This window comes from Marmota monax, unplaced genomic scaffold (assembly GCF_021218885.2).
Source record: "Marmota monax isolate L192 unplaced genomic scaffold, Marmota_monax_Labrador192_F-V1.1 WCK01_AAM20220418_F8-fsc00015, whole genome shotgun sequence".
In the NCBI taxonomy this organism is placed as follows: Eukaryota; Metazoa; Chordata; class Mammalia; order Rodentia; family Sciuridae; genus Marmota; species Marmota monax.
Genome location: NW_026692194.1, coordinates 12,944,156 through 12,957,527, shown reverse-complemented (window position 1 = coordinate 12,957,527; position 13,372 = coordinate 12,944,156). Strand labels below are relative to the sequence as shown.

The window sequence follows — 13,372 nt, the reverse complement described above, 5'->3', positions numbered from 1 at the left end:
GCAATTATGCCATCGAGTTCTGCCATTCACATTGAAGGCAACTTTTATATGTTAACACAAGCAGATGTTCTAATAACATTAGCATATTAGAATACCACAGGAGAGAGGCCACCTTAGGTACCATGAGTGCTAGTGGCCCTGAATCTGTATCCTTTTCAAGTGGCTGAACCATATAAAGAATGAAGCTAAGGCTGGAGGAGCTTCTGCTTGAAAATAGCTATGCTTCAAATACGGAGCCAAACCTGTAGCCTTGTACCACAATGGAGAGTACCAAACACCAATCAGAATCTTTCCCATCAGAGCCAAGAATACCTTCACTTAATAGAAGAGGACACCATGTTTTCCCACAAATTCAGAGAGACATGAGTCCTTAAAAGCTTACCACTGGGGCTGGGGATGTGGCTCAAGCGGTAACGTGCTCGCCTGGCATGCGCAGGGCACTGAGTTCAATCCTCAGCACCACATAAAAATAATATAAAGATGTTGTGTCCACTGAAAACTAAAAAATAAATAATAAAAAAAAATTCTCTCTCTAAAAAAAAAAAAAAAACTTACCACTGTATCAGCATGTACTCTGCCTAGGGATTCTGTGGAGGAGTTGTCTTCCATTGTTCAGTGTTAGCAGATTTTAGGAAGGGCTTTTATAAAAGGTTATGTGAAGATAGTTTTCATGTAGTCAAATTCTCAATTCTGCAGGAGCATGACATGGAACCTTGACTTCCCTTTCTTTACCATGCTCAGGTCCTGGCACAATGTTTATTGTGTCATAAATAACCAAGAAATGGGTTTCTATAAAGATGCAAAAACCGCTGCTTCTGGAATCCCATACCACAGTGAGGTCCCTGTGAGCTTGAAAGAAGCCATCTGTGAAGTGGCCCTTGATTACAAAAAGAAGAAACACGTGTTCAAACTCAGGTGAGCCTTGCCCCCATGCCTCTCGGTTGCCTCAGAGTAGGCGTGTGTTTTATTTCCCTTGGGTTGGTTTTCTTACCTCATGCTGTGATCAGTTTTATCCTGTGCCATTTTAAGTCTCAAAAAAAAAAAAAAAAGTAAAAAACAGTGTGATGCCATTTCTGTTAAGATCTCTGGGTGCTTTGGGGATTGTGGCCAGCTGCCAGCTTCCCTGTGCTTCACTGTGTAGCCAAGCGTGGAAGGAAAGGGAGTTTCTGTTTTATGGTCTGGAGCGTACTGTGCCGTAGCACTCAAGGTGGGTTGCTCACATCTCACAGTTTAAAGGAAACTTAGAAAGACAGTTTCTCCATTTTTTCATCTTATCCAGACCCAGGATATGCTGTTACTTGCTTTTGAGTTATCTGGAGACTATCAAGTGAGTCAGCCTGGAGCTGGATGAAGACAAACGGGAAATGCCTGGGTGGGGACTGGGCCTGTCCTCCCATGACCCTCCCCTGGAGCCATCTGGTTCCAAATGTCTCTTCCCAGTAGGACATGCACCTCCCCACATGGATCCACCCTCAAAAGTTCTTGTTGGAAATGGGCAAACTATTTTAATAATCTTTTTTAAAATGTAAAAAGTATATGTTTTAGTGGTTAGTTGCTAGTTTTGTGCTGATGTGCTCTGTTGATCTGGATCCTGGACAGCTGTGCTCTTAGATGTGTGTTTTGAGCTAGTTGGAGGCAGCCAAGTACTGCAGAGGGTAGTTGCAGATGTGCGGTTGGTCATGTTGTGCTGGTGAGCAGTGTGAGCTCTTTGGGCCTTGGGACACATGATGTTTTGTCTGGCAAAGCACAGATTGCTTGACCCCTTTGCTACTTTCCCCCATTGTACTTCCTTGATGCTACTTCCGGGAATCAGGCTATTGGCAAAGGGCAGTTCCCACCACTAATCCAACAGCCCCTTCTTCCTCCTGGTGGCCACAGAGCAAATGATGGACCTCCCCCGCCCCAAATATAGGAATCGCTTCATGACACACTGATAAGCCCACAGGTGGGGTGTTCTTTCATTCTGAGGCACACATAAGAAAAGTCTAGGAATCTTTTTCTATGTCTTATTAGAGACTTTAGAATTCATAAATTTTAGGGAGAGTTCATTTTAGGCCAATGATCAGGAATAAGGTGTTCTTTGCCATAACAAAGCCAAGTGATGTTGTGTTGGGTCCCCCACATCCTCCTGTGAACTGAAGGTCCAAACTGCCTGTGTATATTGGATTGGCCCAGTTAATTGTGAATTCTGATGTTCCCAGGGCCGTTGCAGGAACAGTTGATGCTGCATGTAGAGCTTCTGAGGCCTCCTTGTATCCCACATAAGACAGAGAGTTGGGTATTTTTATTTTTCTGAAGTTAAATTGTGACTTACTCTCTTCCTTGAAATTACAGACTAAATGACGGCAATGAGTACCTCTTCCAAGCCAAAGATGATGTAAGTTGCTAAGCTTCATCTCTCTCACATACTTAGGAGTATGCAAGTGTGGTGGGATAATAGCGTTATTTGTAATATTATACATGTAAGCACGACCAGTGGTGATGCCTTGTCACCTGGTTGCCAGTTGCTAACACTGGCAGTCGTCTAGTTCTCTGTCTCTTGAAAGTAATGAATGTCGTCCCACTGTCTGTCCCCATGAGAGAGAAGCTAATGCAGGATCCACTGGTGTCAGGGAAGAAAACCTTGCCCACTCGCTCCTGGAGGGTAAGGCTCAGGGAGGAGGGACCTCCCTGCTGCTCCCCATGACCTTTAACCAGCTCTTCATGGTGTTCTCCACCTTGAGGAAAGAGAGGAGTCAGTTGTTGAAAAAGAAACATGTAATATTTAAATTTGAAAAACCTCCTTTTACCAAGAGAGAGAGAGATGCCCTCTAAAAGAAAGTGAAAGTACTTTGTAGGGTGGGACCTGAGGCCCACAGATGGAGATCAGTCTTCCAGTTCTTTCAGATTTATCAGAGCATATGCTAGAGCGATGCCCAACAGGTACCTTAACACTCTCATGACCCCTAAGAACTGAGCTGTGTTTACTCCCCTGTGCTGAAAGCAGAAGTGCATTTAGGGACAGTGCCTCAGATGCTGTTCCCAAGCCTTCTGGGTGATGGAGGCTCTGTCAGTTACCCAGGTGGAGCCAGAGCACCTAGCACCACACCCCTCAGTTGAGTCTCACCTGTGTCCCCTTCTCTGTCCAGGAGGAAATGAATACGTGGATCCAGGCCATCTCTTCCGCCATCTCCTCTGATAAACATGATGTGTCCGCCAGCACCCAGAGCACGCCAGCATCCAGCCGGGCACAGACCTTACCCACCAGCGTCGTCACCATCACCAGCGAGTCCAGCCCCGGCAAGCGGGAGAAGGACAAAGAGAAAGACAAAGAGAAGCGGTTCAGCCTTTTTGGCAAAAAGAAGTGAACTCCTATCCATCACCTCCTGCCCTTCTCTTTCCTTTTCAGTGAAATTCCAGCATGCAAGCTCAGAACCAACACATTACTCTCTGTGCCTAATGTTCCTCAATGTGGTTGATTTTTTTTCTCTTTTTTTTTTTATTTATAGAGCATTTCTGGGGGGTGGGAGAAATAAAACCTAAACACTTTATCTCCAAGTTACAAAAGTTTGAGGTGCAGAGGGAAAGCCAGATTTTTTTTAATAAAATTATATAGATTAGATCTCAATATTTAAACTGTTCCTCAATTTTGTGAGGCTGTGTTGGAAATAACCCGCCTCTCGTGCTGTTGGTTTGCAAGGCAGCGGTGCTTAAACAATATTTCCTGTGCTCACCAGAGACAAAATGTACCAATCTCCTGACACCATTCTCTTCCATTTACTTCCGGTGGTTACCCTGAGTCTTGACTATTAGAAGTGCCCACCTTGGGTCTAACCTTATCAAATAGATCATGTATTATGATCTCGCTGCAGCCATAGTGCAGCTCCATGTTAAATCTACAGACCAAACCATTTGTATCTGGCATCACTTACTAACAAACGACATGCAGCTTTCCTGCATCCACTGAGACGACGGTTAAGAATGTCGGTATACAAGAAGGAATAGAAAACTGATACTGTTTTAAAAAAAAATCTGTAATTTCAATTTTTTTTTTTTTGCTGAAATACATTATATTGTATGTTTGAGATAATTCTAGTACAAAGTATAATAAAACTAGATGTATAATAAACCCTTTAAATCATTGGTAAGTGTACAAGTGGAACTGAAGCATTTACTGGACAAAGTAATGTTACTCTAATGGTTACTTGCTCGTGCGTTGCCACACTGTGTTATAATTTGCTTCATTACCTTGCTATTTGATACATAGTGTGCATTTCTCTGTCACTGTAACTATTGTAATGACAAATTTTCATCTTACTGCACAATCAAAATGGCATTGATAGGAATGAACTCCAGAGGCTGGGCCTGAACAGGGAGTGGTCGCTCAGGCCTGGTGCTCCATCGTACGACCTGTACCTCTCAACTTTTGCCCTATCTGTTAAATATATGCTATGTCATTAAATGCTTTTAAATCTAGCATGGTGACTAGTTGTTGTTTTTCTTCTCCTACGCGTATGTGCCAAGTAGGAAAATATTTTTATCTTATTGCGGGGGTGGTGTGTACCAGCAATTGAACTCAGGGGCACTCGACTATTGAGCCACATCCCCAGCCCTATTTTTATTTTATTTAAAGACAGGGTCTTACTGAGTTGCTTAGCTCCTCACTTTTGCTGAGGCTGGCTTTGAACTCAGGAATCCTCCTGCCTCAACCTCCTAAACTGCTGAGATTACAGGTGTGTGCCACCACATCTGGCCCAAGTAGGGAAATTGCACAGGAAGGAATATCAAATGGAAAGCATTGTGCAGTCAGTCTAGGTGACCTTTTGGCGTTTTTGTACATGTTTGGCTCACCAGCTTTGCAAACTACAGCAAACAGAATAATAAATGTGAATGTTTTGTACTGACACATTCACTTTTATCTTTTATTTATGAAGGAGTTATGAGAGAGCTTATTAACCCTGAGCTCTGAGGGAGAGGTTGGCAAACTTTTTCTGTAAAGGGCCAGAGATAGTAATATATTTTAGACCTTGCAGGCCATGCTGTCTCTCTTGCTCAACTCGTATAGAACAAAGAGTATCATTGATACGATGCAAACAAATGGGTGGCCACTGTGTTCCAGTAAAACTGTACTGAGGGAAATATTTGAATCTCATAATTTTCATGTGCCACAACAGTATTTTGATTTGTTTCTTGAACATTTTAAATGAATTTTACACAGATAATACAAAAAATAGGCAGCAGGTCAGACTTGGACCATGGGCTATACTTTGCTGACCACAGCATATAGTCATGGGTTATTTATAAGTGATACACTTGTCCTCTATTGATTCCATACTAGTTGTTTATTTACTTATTTGCAAGAATTTCATAGATGCTAGTATTATGTACACCCAGTAAGTTATTCTATAAAGACTGTGCCCGCTGTGCATTGGTCCTGGGCTCCACAGCTGAATGGCATCAAAGCTCTCTCTAAGCTCTAGGCAAACAGACCTTGCCATCTTTTCCCCTTCATCTCACATCATCCAAGACCATTTATCTCATCATGATATTCCTTTGCCCTAGCCTTACTTAGGGTTAAGTTGTTTAGTTCTCAACAAATCAAAATTTCAGTTAAGAAAAAGCATCTTGGAAATGGCTGTGACCAGTTAGAGTTTATTCTTAATAAAGCCACACATATGGCAGGAAGCCCATATTAGTATCCAAGAAACCTATTAAAATACACGTGGAAGACCTGGGGATATAGTTTAGTTCGTAGAGTTCAATCCCCAGAAACACACACACACAAAAAAAAAAAAACATGATGCATGATGTGAGTAGTCCACGGATCTCTTGATTCTGGAACCTGGGTCTTTGGCACTTGCTTTTTTTGGTGCATCTGTACAGAATCCACTGAGGTCTGGAGGTGGAACATGATGGACAGCAAGAGGAAGAGCAGCATCAGGAGACCCAAGTCAAGACAAGTTCACTGCCAGGAGGGAGAGCCCATGCAGGGTGATGATCGTCAAAACTTTCAGGGTAATAATGGATCTTTCTTTTCTTTTATTCTCCCACTAATATTTTGAGGACTGTAGCCATTCACTTTATTGCTATTATGTGCAATTTGTAGTGCTACAGCATGGGTGATACCTCGGGCCTGAGTATAAATCAGAAGAGTGAGAAACGTACAAGTAAGTCTCTTGGATATGAAGTGGCACCCTTAGTTGAGTCAAGGGTGCCATTTAAAGTCACATTTAAACTCACAAAGTTAGGATGTGTCTTCATTGTTGTTTTAGTTGAGATGGCTGTAGTTTTCTTGGGGGTATTTAGGATGACGATGTTTCTTATAATCCATGGCATCTGGAATACATGAAACAGCATATCAGGCTGGACAGTGGGCACATTGTCATCTTCTGGCACTTGTAGAACTGGTTGTTACAGAGGTCCTGTGTTATTGTCCTTGGATACATTCTTTACATTTGTTAAAAGAAATATTAGGGGGACTGGGGTTGTGGCTCAGTGGTAGAGAGCACTTGTCATGCATGCATGAGGACCTGGGTTCAATCCTCAGCACCATATACAAATAAATAAATAACAAAATAAATAAAGATACTGTGTTCATCTACAACTAAAAAAATGTTAAATAAAGAAAAAAGAAATATTAGGGGTTAGGGGTACAGTTCTGTGGAAGAGCACTTGCCCAGTATATATGAGGCCCTAGGTTTGATGGCAAAAAGAAAAAGGAAAACAAAAAATACGTGTATGTATAATTTATCTTCATCTATTGATACAGTTCATATAGGAAAGGCAGAATAAATGCTTGACTTTTCAATTATTTACATAACTTTTCCATAATTTCCATATTAATTATAAAATGGTCATATAATCCTGAAAATGAGTAAAAAATTTTTTTTTAATTGTTTTTAGTTGTAGATGAACACAATACCTTTATTTTATTTATTTATTTATTTATTTATGTGGTACTGAGGATTCAACCCAGTGCCCCATGCATGCAAAGCAAGTGTTCTACCACTGAGCCGTAACTACCCCAGCCCCCCAAATTTTTAAAATAAAAATTCAGGAGCTTAAAAATATTGGCCAAATTTTGTTCAAGTGAAATTCCCTCTTTTTAACTGAATATATTTTGTAATTTTAAGTTGACCTTCCTAAGCATGACCCCTAACCCAAAAAGCCATCAGAAGAAAGAACAGTTTATGAACATTGAAGATTTCTCTCCCCATTGAAGGTCAAGATGAAATATTTTACTTTACATCTCTCAGCAGTACCTGTTGATGAAATTATCCTTTTTGAAACTTAAGAATGCCCCATTTTTTAATTGCTGGAAGTGTCCTCAGGTTGGCTTCAGAGACCTTTCAGTGCAACCCTAGTGGTCTTTGCCAGCTTCCTCCCCCTCAGATGACAAGATACTCCCAGCTCATTTAGTACAATTTCCTCCCTCCCTCCCTCCCTCCCTTCCTTCCTTCCTTCCTTCCTTCCTTTTTTGTAGATATATACAATACCTTTATTCATTTATTTATTTTTTATGTGGTACTGAAGATCAAACCCAGTGCCTCACACATGCTAGGCAAACACTCTATCACTGAGCTACAGTCCCAGCCCCATCTAGTACCATTCTTGCCCACAGATCTGCAGTCACTTGTCTAAAAATCTGGTTTCTTGTGGTGGGAAATGGTATTTCAGGACCACAGCTGATCCTTATCACCAATGCATTGGTCTTTATTTCTAGACCATGTCAGTAGACAAAATTAAAGAAAAATAAGTTTATTCAGGATTTTAGAGGTGTTTTTGTTTTTTTACTTAATGTCTATATTGTATCAAAATCTCCTTTTTTACTCAAGGATATAAGGAGCATAAAATTACAATATCATATAATTGTTCATTTGTTTTATCCCATGTTATATAGATAAACTGGGATAGTAATACCAGTACTACTGCTACCAATTTAATTACTAAAAACAATGTTTATTTTTTGTTTATTTCTGTGTGTTTGGTTTTGAGATGAGAGTCTCACTGTTTTATTCAGATGGTTTTGAACTCCGCTCAAGTAACCCTCCTGTCCAGCTCCGCTTGTGCTGGGAACTGCAGGCGTGCAATTCTTTTTTTTTTTTTTTTTTAAAGAGAGAGAGAATTTTAATATTTATTTTTTTAAGTTTCCGGCGGACACAACATTTTTGTATGTGATGCTGAGGATCGAACCCGGGCCACACGCATGCCAGGCGAGCGCGCTACCGCTTGAGCCACATCTCCAGCCCAAGGCGTGCAATTCTTAACATGCAGTTGTTAAGAAATAATACCCACCCTTCACCCAGATTTCTGCAATGTTAACTTCTCACAACACTATAAAAAAGAGTCACATCCAGAATGTTGACATGGAGAGTCAGATACAGAACATCTCCATCATCACATTGTATAAATTTATTCACTTTCCACCTTCATTCCCTCCCCTCTTTAATCTCTGGCAACCACCAGTCTTCTCATTGCTAAAAAATTTTCCATTTAAAGAATGTTTTATAGCCAGGTGTACTTATAATTCCAGTGGCTCAGGAGGCTGAGGCAAGAGGAACCCAAGTTCAAGGCCAGCCTCAGCAACTTAGCAAGGCCCTGTCTCAAAATAAAAATGACTAGAGATGTGACTTAATGGTAAAGGGCCCCTGGGTTCAATCCCGAGCACCAAACATAATGATAATCATAATAATAATGTGGTATAAATGGAATTATATAGAATGGATTGGCTCCCCCCACCCATCACCCACCCCGCAACTTGGCATTATTCTCTGGAGATTCATGCAAGTAATACTTTGTCAATAGTTCCTTTTGTTACTGGATAACAAAGCATGGTATGGATGGACCAGGTTGTTTAGACATTCACTTACAGAAGGCCATCTGGGTTGTTAACAATTTAGGCTGTAAAACTGCTATAAACATTTATATGTGAAGTTTTATGTGACCATAGATCACTTTTTTGAAATAAAGAAATGCCCAGGAGTGCTGAGAACAATTTTTTAAAATGTTTTGTTAGGTAGTCTCTCCCTTCTCCCTTTCAATCTCATTTTTAGGTAGTTTTTACTATATCTGAAATACTGTGCAAATAGCTCATTTCTCTCTTTCTGGTTGTTTTTTGATCCCTTGCTGTGCTGGGCAGCAGCAAAGAGCTGTGCAAGAGAAACTGTCATGTTGTACTGTATTGCTAAGCTATGACATTCAATAGGTCAGGTGTATTAATGCAGTTTTTTAAATAATGTTTTTAGCTTAAGATGGGTCTATTAAGGTATAACCCTGTAGGTTGAGGGGTATCTGAAGTTGTATGTCTAACCAGTCTGATTGTGGTGCTCTCTGGACATTGGTGGTGGGGTGTGTGTGTGTGTGTGTGTGTGTGTGGACAGAGACAGAGACAGAGAGAGATGTGTTCTCCTTGAGGCCCCCTCTTTTTTTTTTTTTTTTTTTTGGTCCATTCTCAAGTGTAAGAAAAGTGCTCTTTGGGGGCTGGGGCTATAGCTCAGTGGTAGAGCACTTGCCTTGCAGGTGTGAGGCCCTGGGTTCCATCCTCAGCACCACATAAAAGCAAATGAATTAATTAATTAATTTATAAGAAAAAAAGAGAAGTGCTCTTTCCTTTTAGAAATGAACAAAAAGTTCCCAAAGGAGAAATGAATGTAAACAGAATCTTTTAAGGTTTAGATCCAACTTTAAAGAACACAGGCCACCCTAGAAAAATGACTTTTTCAACTTGTAAAAGAAAAATCCAACTGGCCTGGCTGTAAGAAAGAATGTCATATCCTGTTTGGAGCTTTGAAAGATGTTTGGGAAAGGTCAGCCTTCTAAAGGATGCTTTCAGGAAGCAGCATTAGAGGGACCTGGTCTTCCCCTTTGACTTAAGTTCGGGATGAAGATGTGTGAGAAGCCGGCCTCTCTTCCCTGCTATCCAGGGTATTTCCACTCCAGCAGAGAAAGCATCACCAAACCTTGATTCTCAAGGACCAGACTGACTGGAGAGAATTAATGATGGTAGGTGGGTTCATTGGTAGAATTCAAGTTATTCCAAGGTGATACCTTACCTAGACTCTTTTCTGCAGGAGTTTGGGAGACAAGCTTCCCCAATCACCTGGGTTCAGCTACCTGAGCTGCCTGGGTTGTCATTGTGCCTTTCAAACCTGCTGCAAGATATCGGGGCTTGTTTTTCTTATGATTTGGGACAAGTCATAGCAGGAAGAGGACACATAGGCATAGGACTCCTAAACTGAGACTCAGAGAAGCTGGAGAAGGGACTCCCTCATCCCCTTGCCTGCTCTGTGCCCACAGGCCTGCAACTGCTTCTTTGTGAGCCCTAGTTTTGTTTGGGCTGGTCCCAGCATAGACATCCTGGAGGATAATCATGTTGGGGTACAAGAACCAAGTGGCCTTGTGTAAGTTTCCACTTGGCCTTCACGGGTCCATTCTCATACTTTTCACCCTTTGAAGATCCACTCTGTCTGGGAGTGAGAATGGAGAAGATGGATTCTTAAAGGGAAAGGGAGTTTTCTCTCACATAAGCCCACAGGGACTTTCTCCATAGGGTGTGGCATCCTGCATTCCAGAGTCTGGGCTGGGTGGAGTCTTCTCCACAGGAGCTGAGGCCAAGTCCTGGCTCACAGCATTTCCCCCAGAGTCTGCTCAGCTTTCAGTGCCATTTCAGTCTCCCCATCACAGGGAATTATTTTCACTGTTGCTCTTCTTCAGGCTTAATTTTTGTGAAGAAAACAGTTGCCTGAGGTTTTAATCTCATCCAGGGTCTCCACCTTAAGGGACAACCTTAGGTTGTCCTACAACCCTAATTAAAATGGCCACAAAGAACCCATCTGCATCAGGGCTCACAAGTCTACAAGCTAAGCCCCGCTCCTGCTGCCGTCTGTACATGTTTCTCATATCTCATGCGTTCTAGGTGCTTTTTCTTTCCTGGGTGTATGTGAATTTCATTACTTTGTCTGGTATACCCAATCTCTGCTCATCTGGGAGAAGAACGTGGGCTCCAAGGCCAGAATGCTTGAACTGTGAATCTTCACTGGACAGCCCCATGACAAGCATGACCTCATCAGCTCTGCCAAGCACCTTCTGTGCACCAGCCCTTGTGAAGTTTATAAAATGCTGCATTCCTTCACATAAGCCTCACCTGAGCCATGGTCTGCTTACCTTTAAAAGGGGATGGAATGACAGTGATGGACGCTGCACTCCATGAATCACTTCTGGGCGGGAGCCTCTTATTTTAAAACATATTTGCTAACATATTCAAAGCTACCCAGACTTTGCACGTCTTGATAATGTCACTTTATTTTTCCTCAAAGGTACTTCTTTTGGGGCACACCTGGCCTTGGAGAGCAGACAGGGTTAACAAGTAGGAAGAGCCTCTGGGGTCCTGACTCATCTACCAGCTACAGGGCTTCCTTATACAGCAGGCATGGGGTTACTCCAAACACTGGTACAGCTCAGCCAAGAAATGTGCAGATGTTGGGATGCTATAAACTTATAACTTAACTAAATGCCTGTCCAAGGAATTGGAATATTGTGAAAATTAGTATATAAGGTGATAACTAGCTATTTCTTTTGAGGAGGTGAGTGCCCAACTTAATGGTCAGACCTCATTTGACCAAGAAACAACCTGTGTTGGTGTACACTGTCCCTAGAGCGCACCTTGTACTGTGGGTGCGGCTTCCTCATTTCTCAGCTTCCTGTTTTTTACAGTCTCCATCTCTGACAAGAGATGCAACTATATAGAGAATTGATGACATTAAGACCAAGGGTGTCCAATGTGCCTGAGTGCTTCCTGGTGAGATCAGAAGGTGACCCAGCTGAGGATGCTGAGTCAGGGTCCAAGAGGCTTCCTGTATGCAGATGGGAGGTATCGGTGGAAGAGGGTGCTGCCTGTGCTTGGAAAAAGAAGACAGAATATCTGACATTTCTCAGGAGGGAAAAGAATTTAAGTTCCATAAGAAAACAGTTTGCAGAGATGAACCTGTCCTTATGTTGTCTTTTTAACTGTGGTGCTTGACATTTCCATCATTTCTCTATCACAGGTGGCTCTGGGAGCTGGGAGGAAGAAGGAACAGCCCTGCTGGAGGAGCATAACTAAATGGCCCCCTATGTCTTAAATCCTTGGACTCTGGGACTAGGGGAGGGCCTGTGTGTCCCATCCCATGATTGTCCTTGTAGCCCTTGAAGCTCAACCAAGAGGAGCACCATTACTACACTGGATATGACTAAAAGTCAGAATTGCAAGCACTTACGGCAGGCATCAGAGGCTGCCCTGGGCTCTTTATTCATGCCGTCTCACCTCACCTCAGTCAACCTGTACGGTGATGCTGTAATTCCTGAGATACTCTTAGAGCTGAAACCAGAACAGCCACCACAGGGAATGGAAGGCAGTGATCCAAGCCAGAGTAGGTAGAATTGAGGCCACAGTGTCCAGAGCACCTGAAGCTTTGACTAGTCCACCTGACTCCATGACCAACCTGGCCCCTGCCTCATCTGTAATTCAGCTGTCTTGACATCTGGAGCTTAGAGGGAGTATATTTATCAGGATGTCACTGGCATTCTGCATGACAAAGCCCAGGCTTTGTGCAAGTAGGAGTATGAGTGAGAACAACGGACCCCACAGCAAAAGGGAGAGGGTCTTTGCTGAGCAACAGGGGCTCCCGCTGGATCCTAACACTGGAAGAAGTCAGTCAGTGACAGGGCACCCTGTGTAACTGGTTTTACTTGTTTCCACCCTTTGTCCTTCTCCAGACAGAATGACTTTATCTAATAATAACAGGTAACACTGGCTATAACATTGTGCCAGGCAGTGCCTGAAGCTCTTGGGATGCATTATCTCATCAACTCTTCCTGGCAACTCTGTGAGGTAATGTCTTGATTTTACAGAGAAGGAAACTAAGGCTCAGAGAGTTGTGCACTTGTTTAAATAGCATATGGGCATTCTAATTCTGACACATCTCTCCAGAGGCCACACTCAGACTATACTGACCATTCATTTGATGTTCCCCTCTAGAGATTCTTTCCTACACTCCTTTGTGGGCTTAGAAACAATGGTCATGGGACCAGTGCCAGCCAGAGGGAGGCTCATGTGTATAAACCATCTCCCTAATAGTAGGCTTTCAGGGAAAGGACCACAAAGCCCCTGTCATGTCCATTCAATAGCCACACCAACTTAGGTTCTCAAAGTCACAGCTTTTCAGTGATTCCTCAGCCCACATGCCACTCTAGACATGCAAGTGCAAGCTTTGCTCTTTAAAAAAAAATACAGTTGTAAATGGACAGAATGCCTTTATATTATTTGTTTATTTTTATATGGTGCTAAGGATTGAACCCCGTGCCTCACACATACTAGCACGCACTCTGCCGCTAAGCTACAGCCCCAGCCCCAAGC

General features: G+C 42.4%; 1 protein-coding gene across 3 annotated transcripts in view; it reads left to right on the top strand.

The window, feature by feature from the left end:
• Positions 1 to 4,455, top strand: part of Sptbn1 (spectrin beta, non-erythrocytic 1) — a 198,349-nt gene extending 193,894 nt beyond the window's left edge. For all 3 annotated transcript variants that reach the window (XM_046423981.2, XM_058573111.1, XM_046423990.2), the window contains 3 exons: positions 742 to 915; positions 2,335 to 2,377; positions 3,129 to 4,455. In XM_046423981.2, the coding sequence (XP_046279937.1) occupies positions 742 to 915; positions 2,335 to 2,377; positions 3,129 to 3,347 (436 nt within the window). In that variant the 3' untranslated portion in view covers positions 3,348 to 4,455. The remainder of the gene's footprint in view (positions 1 to 741; positions 916 to 2,334; positions 2,378 to 3,128) is intronic.
• The last annotated feature ends 8,917 nt before the right edge of the window (positions 4,456 to 13,372 follow it).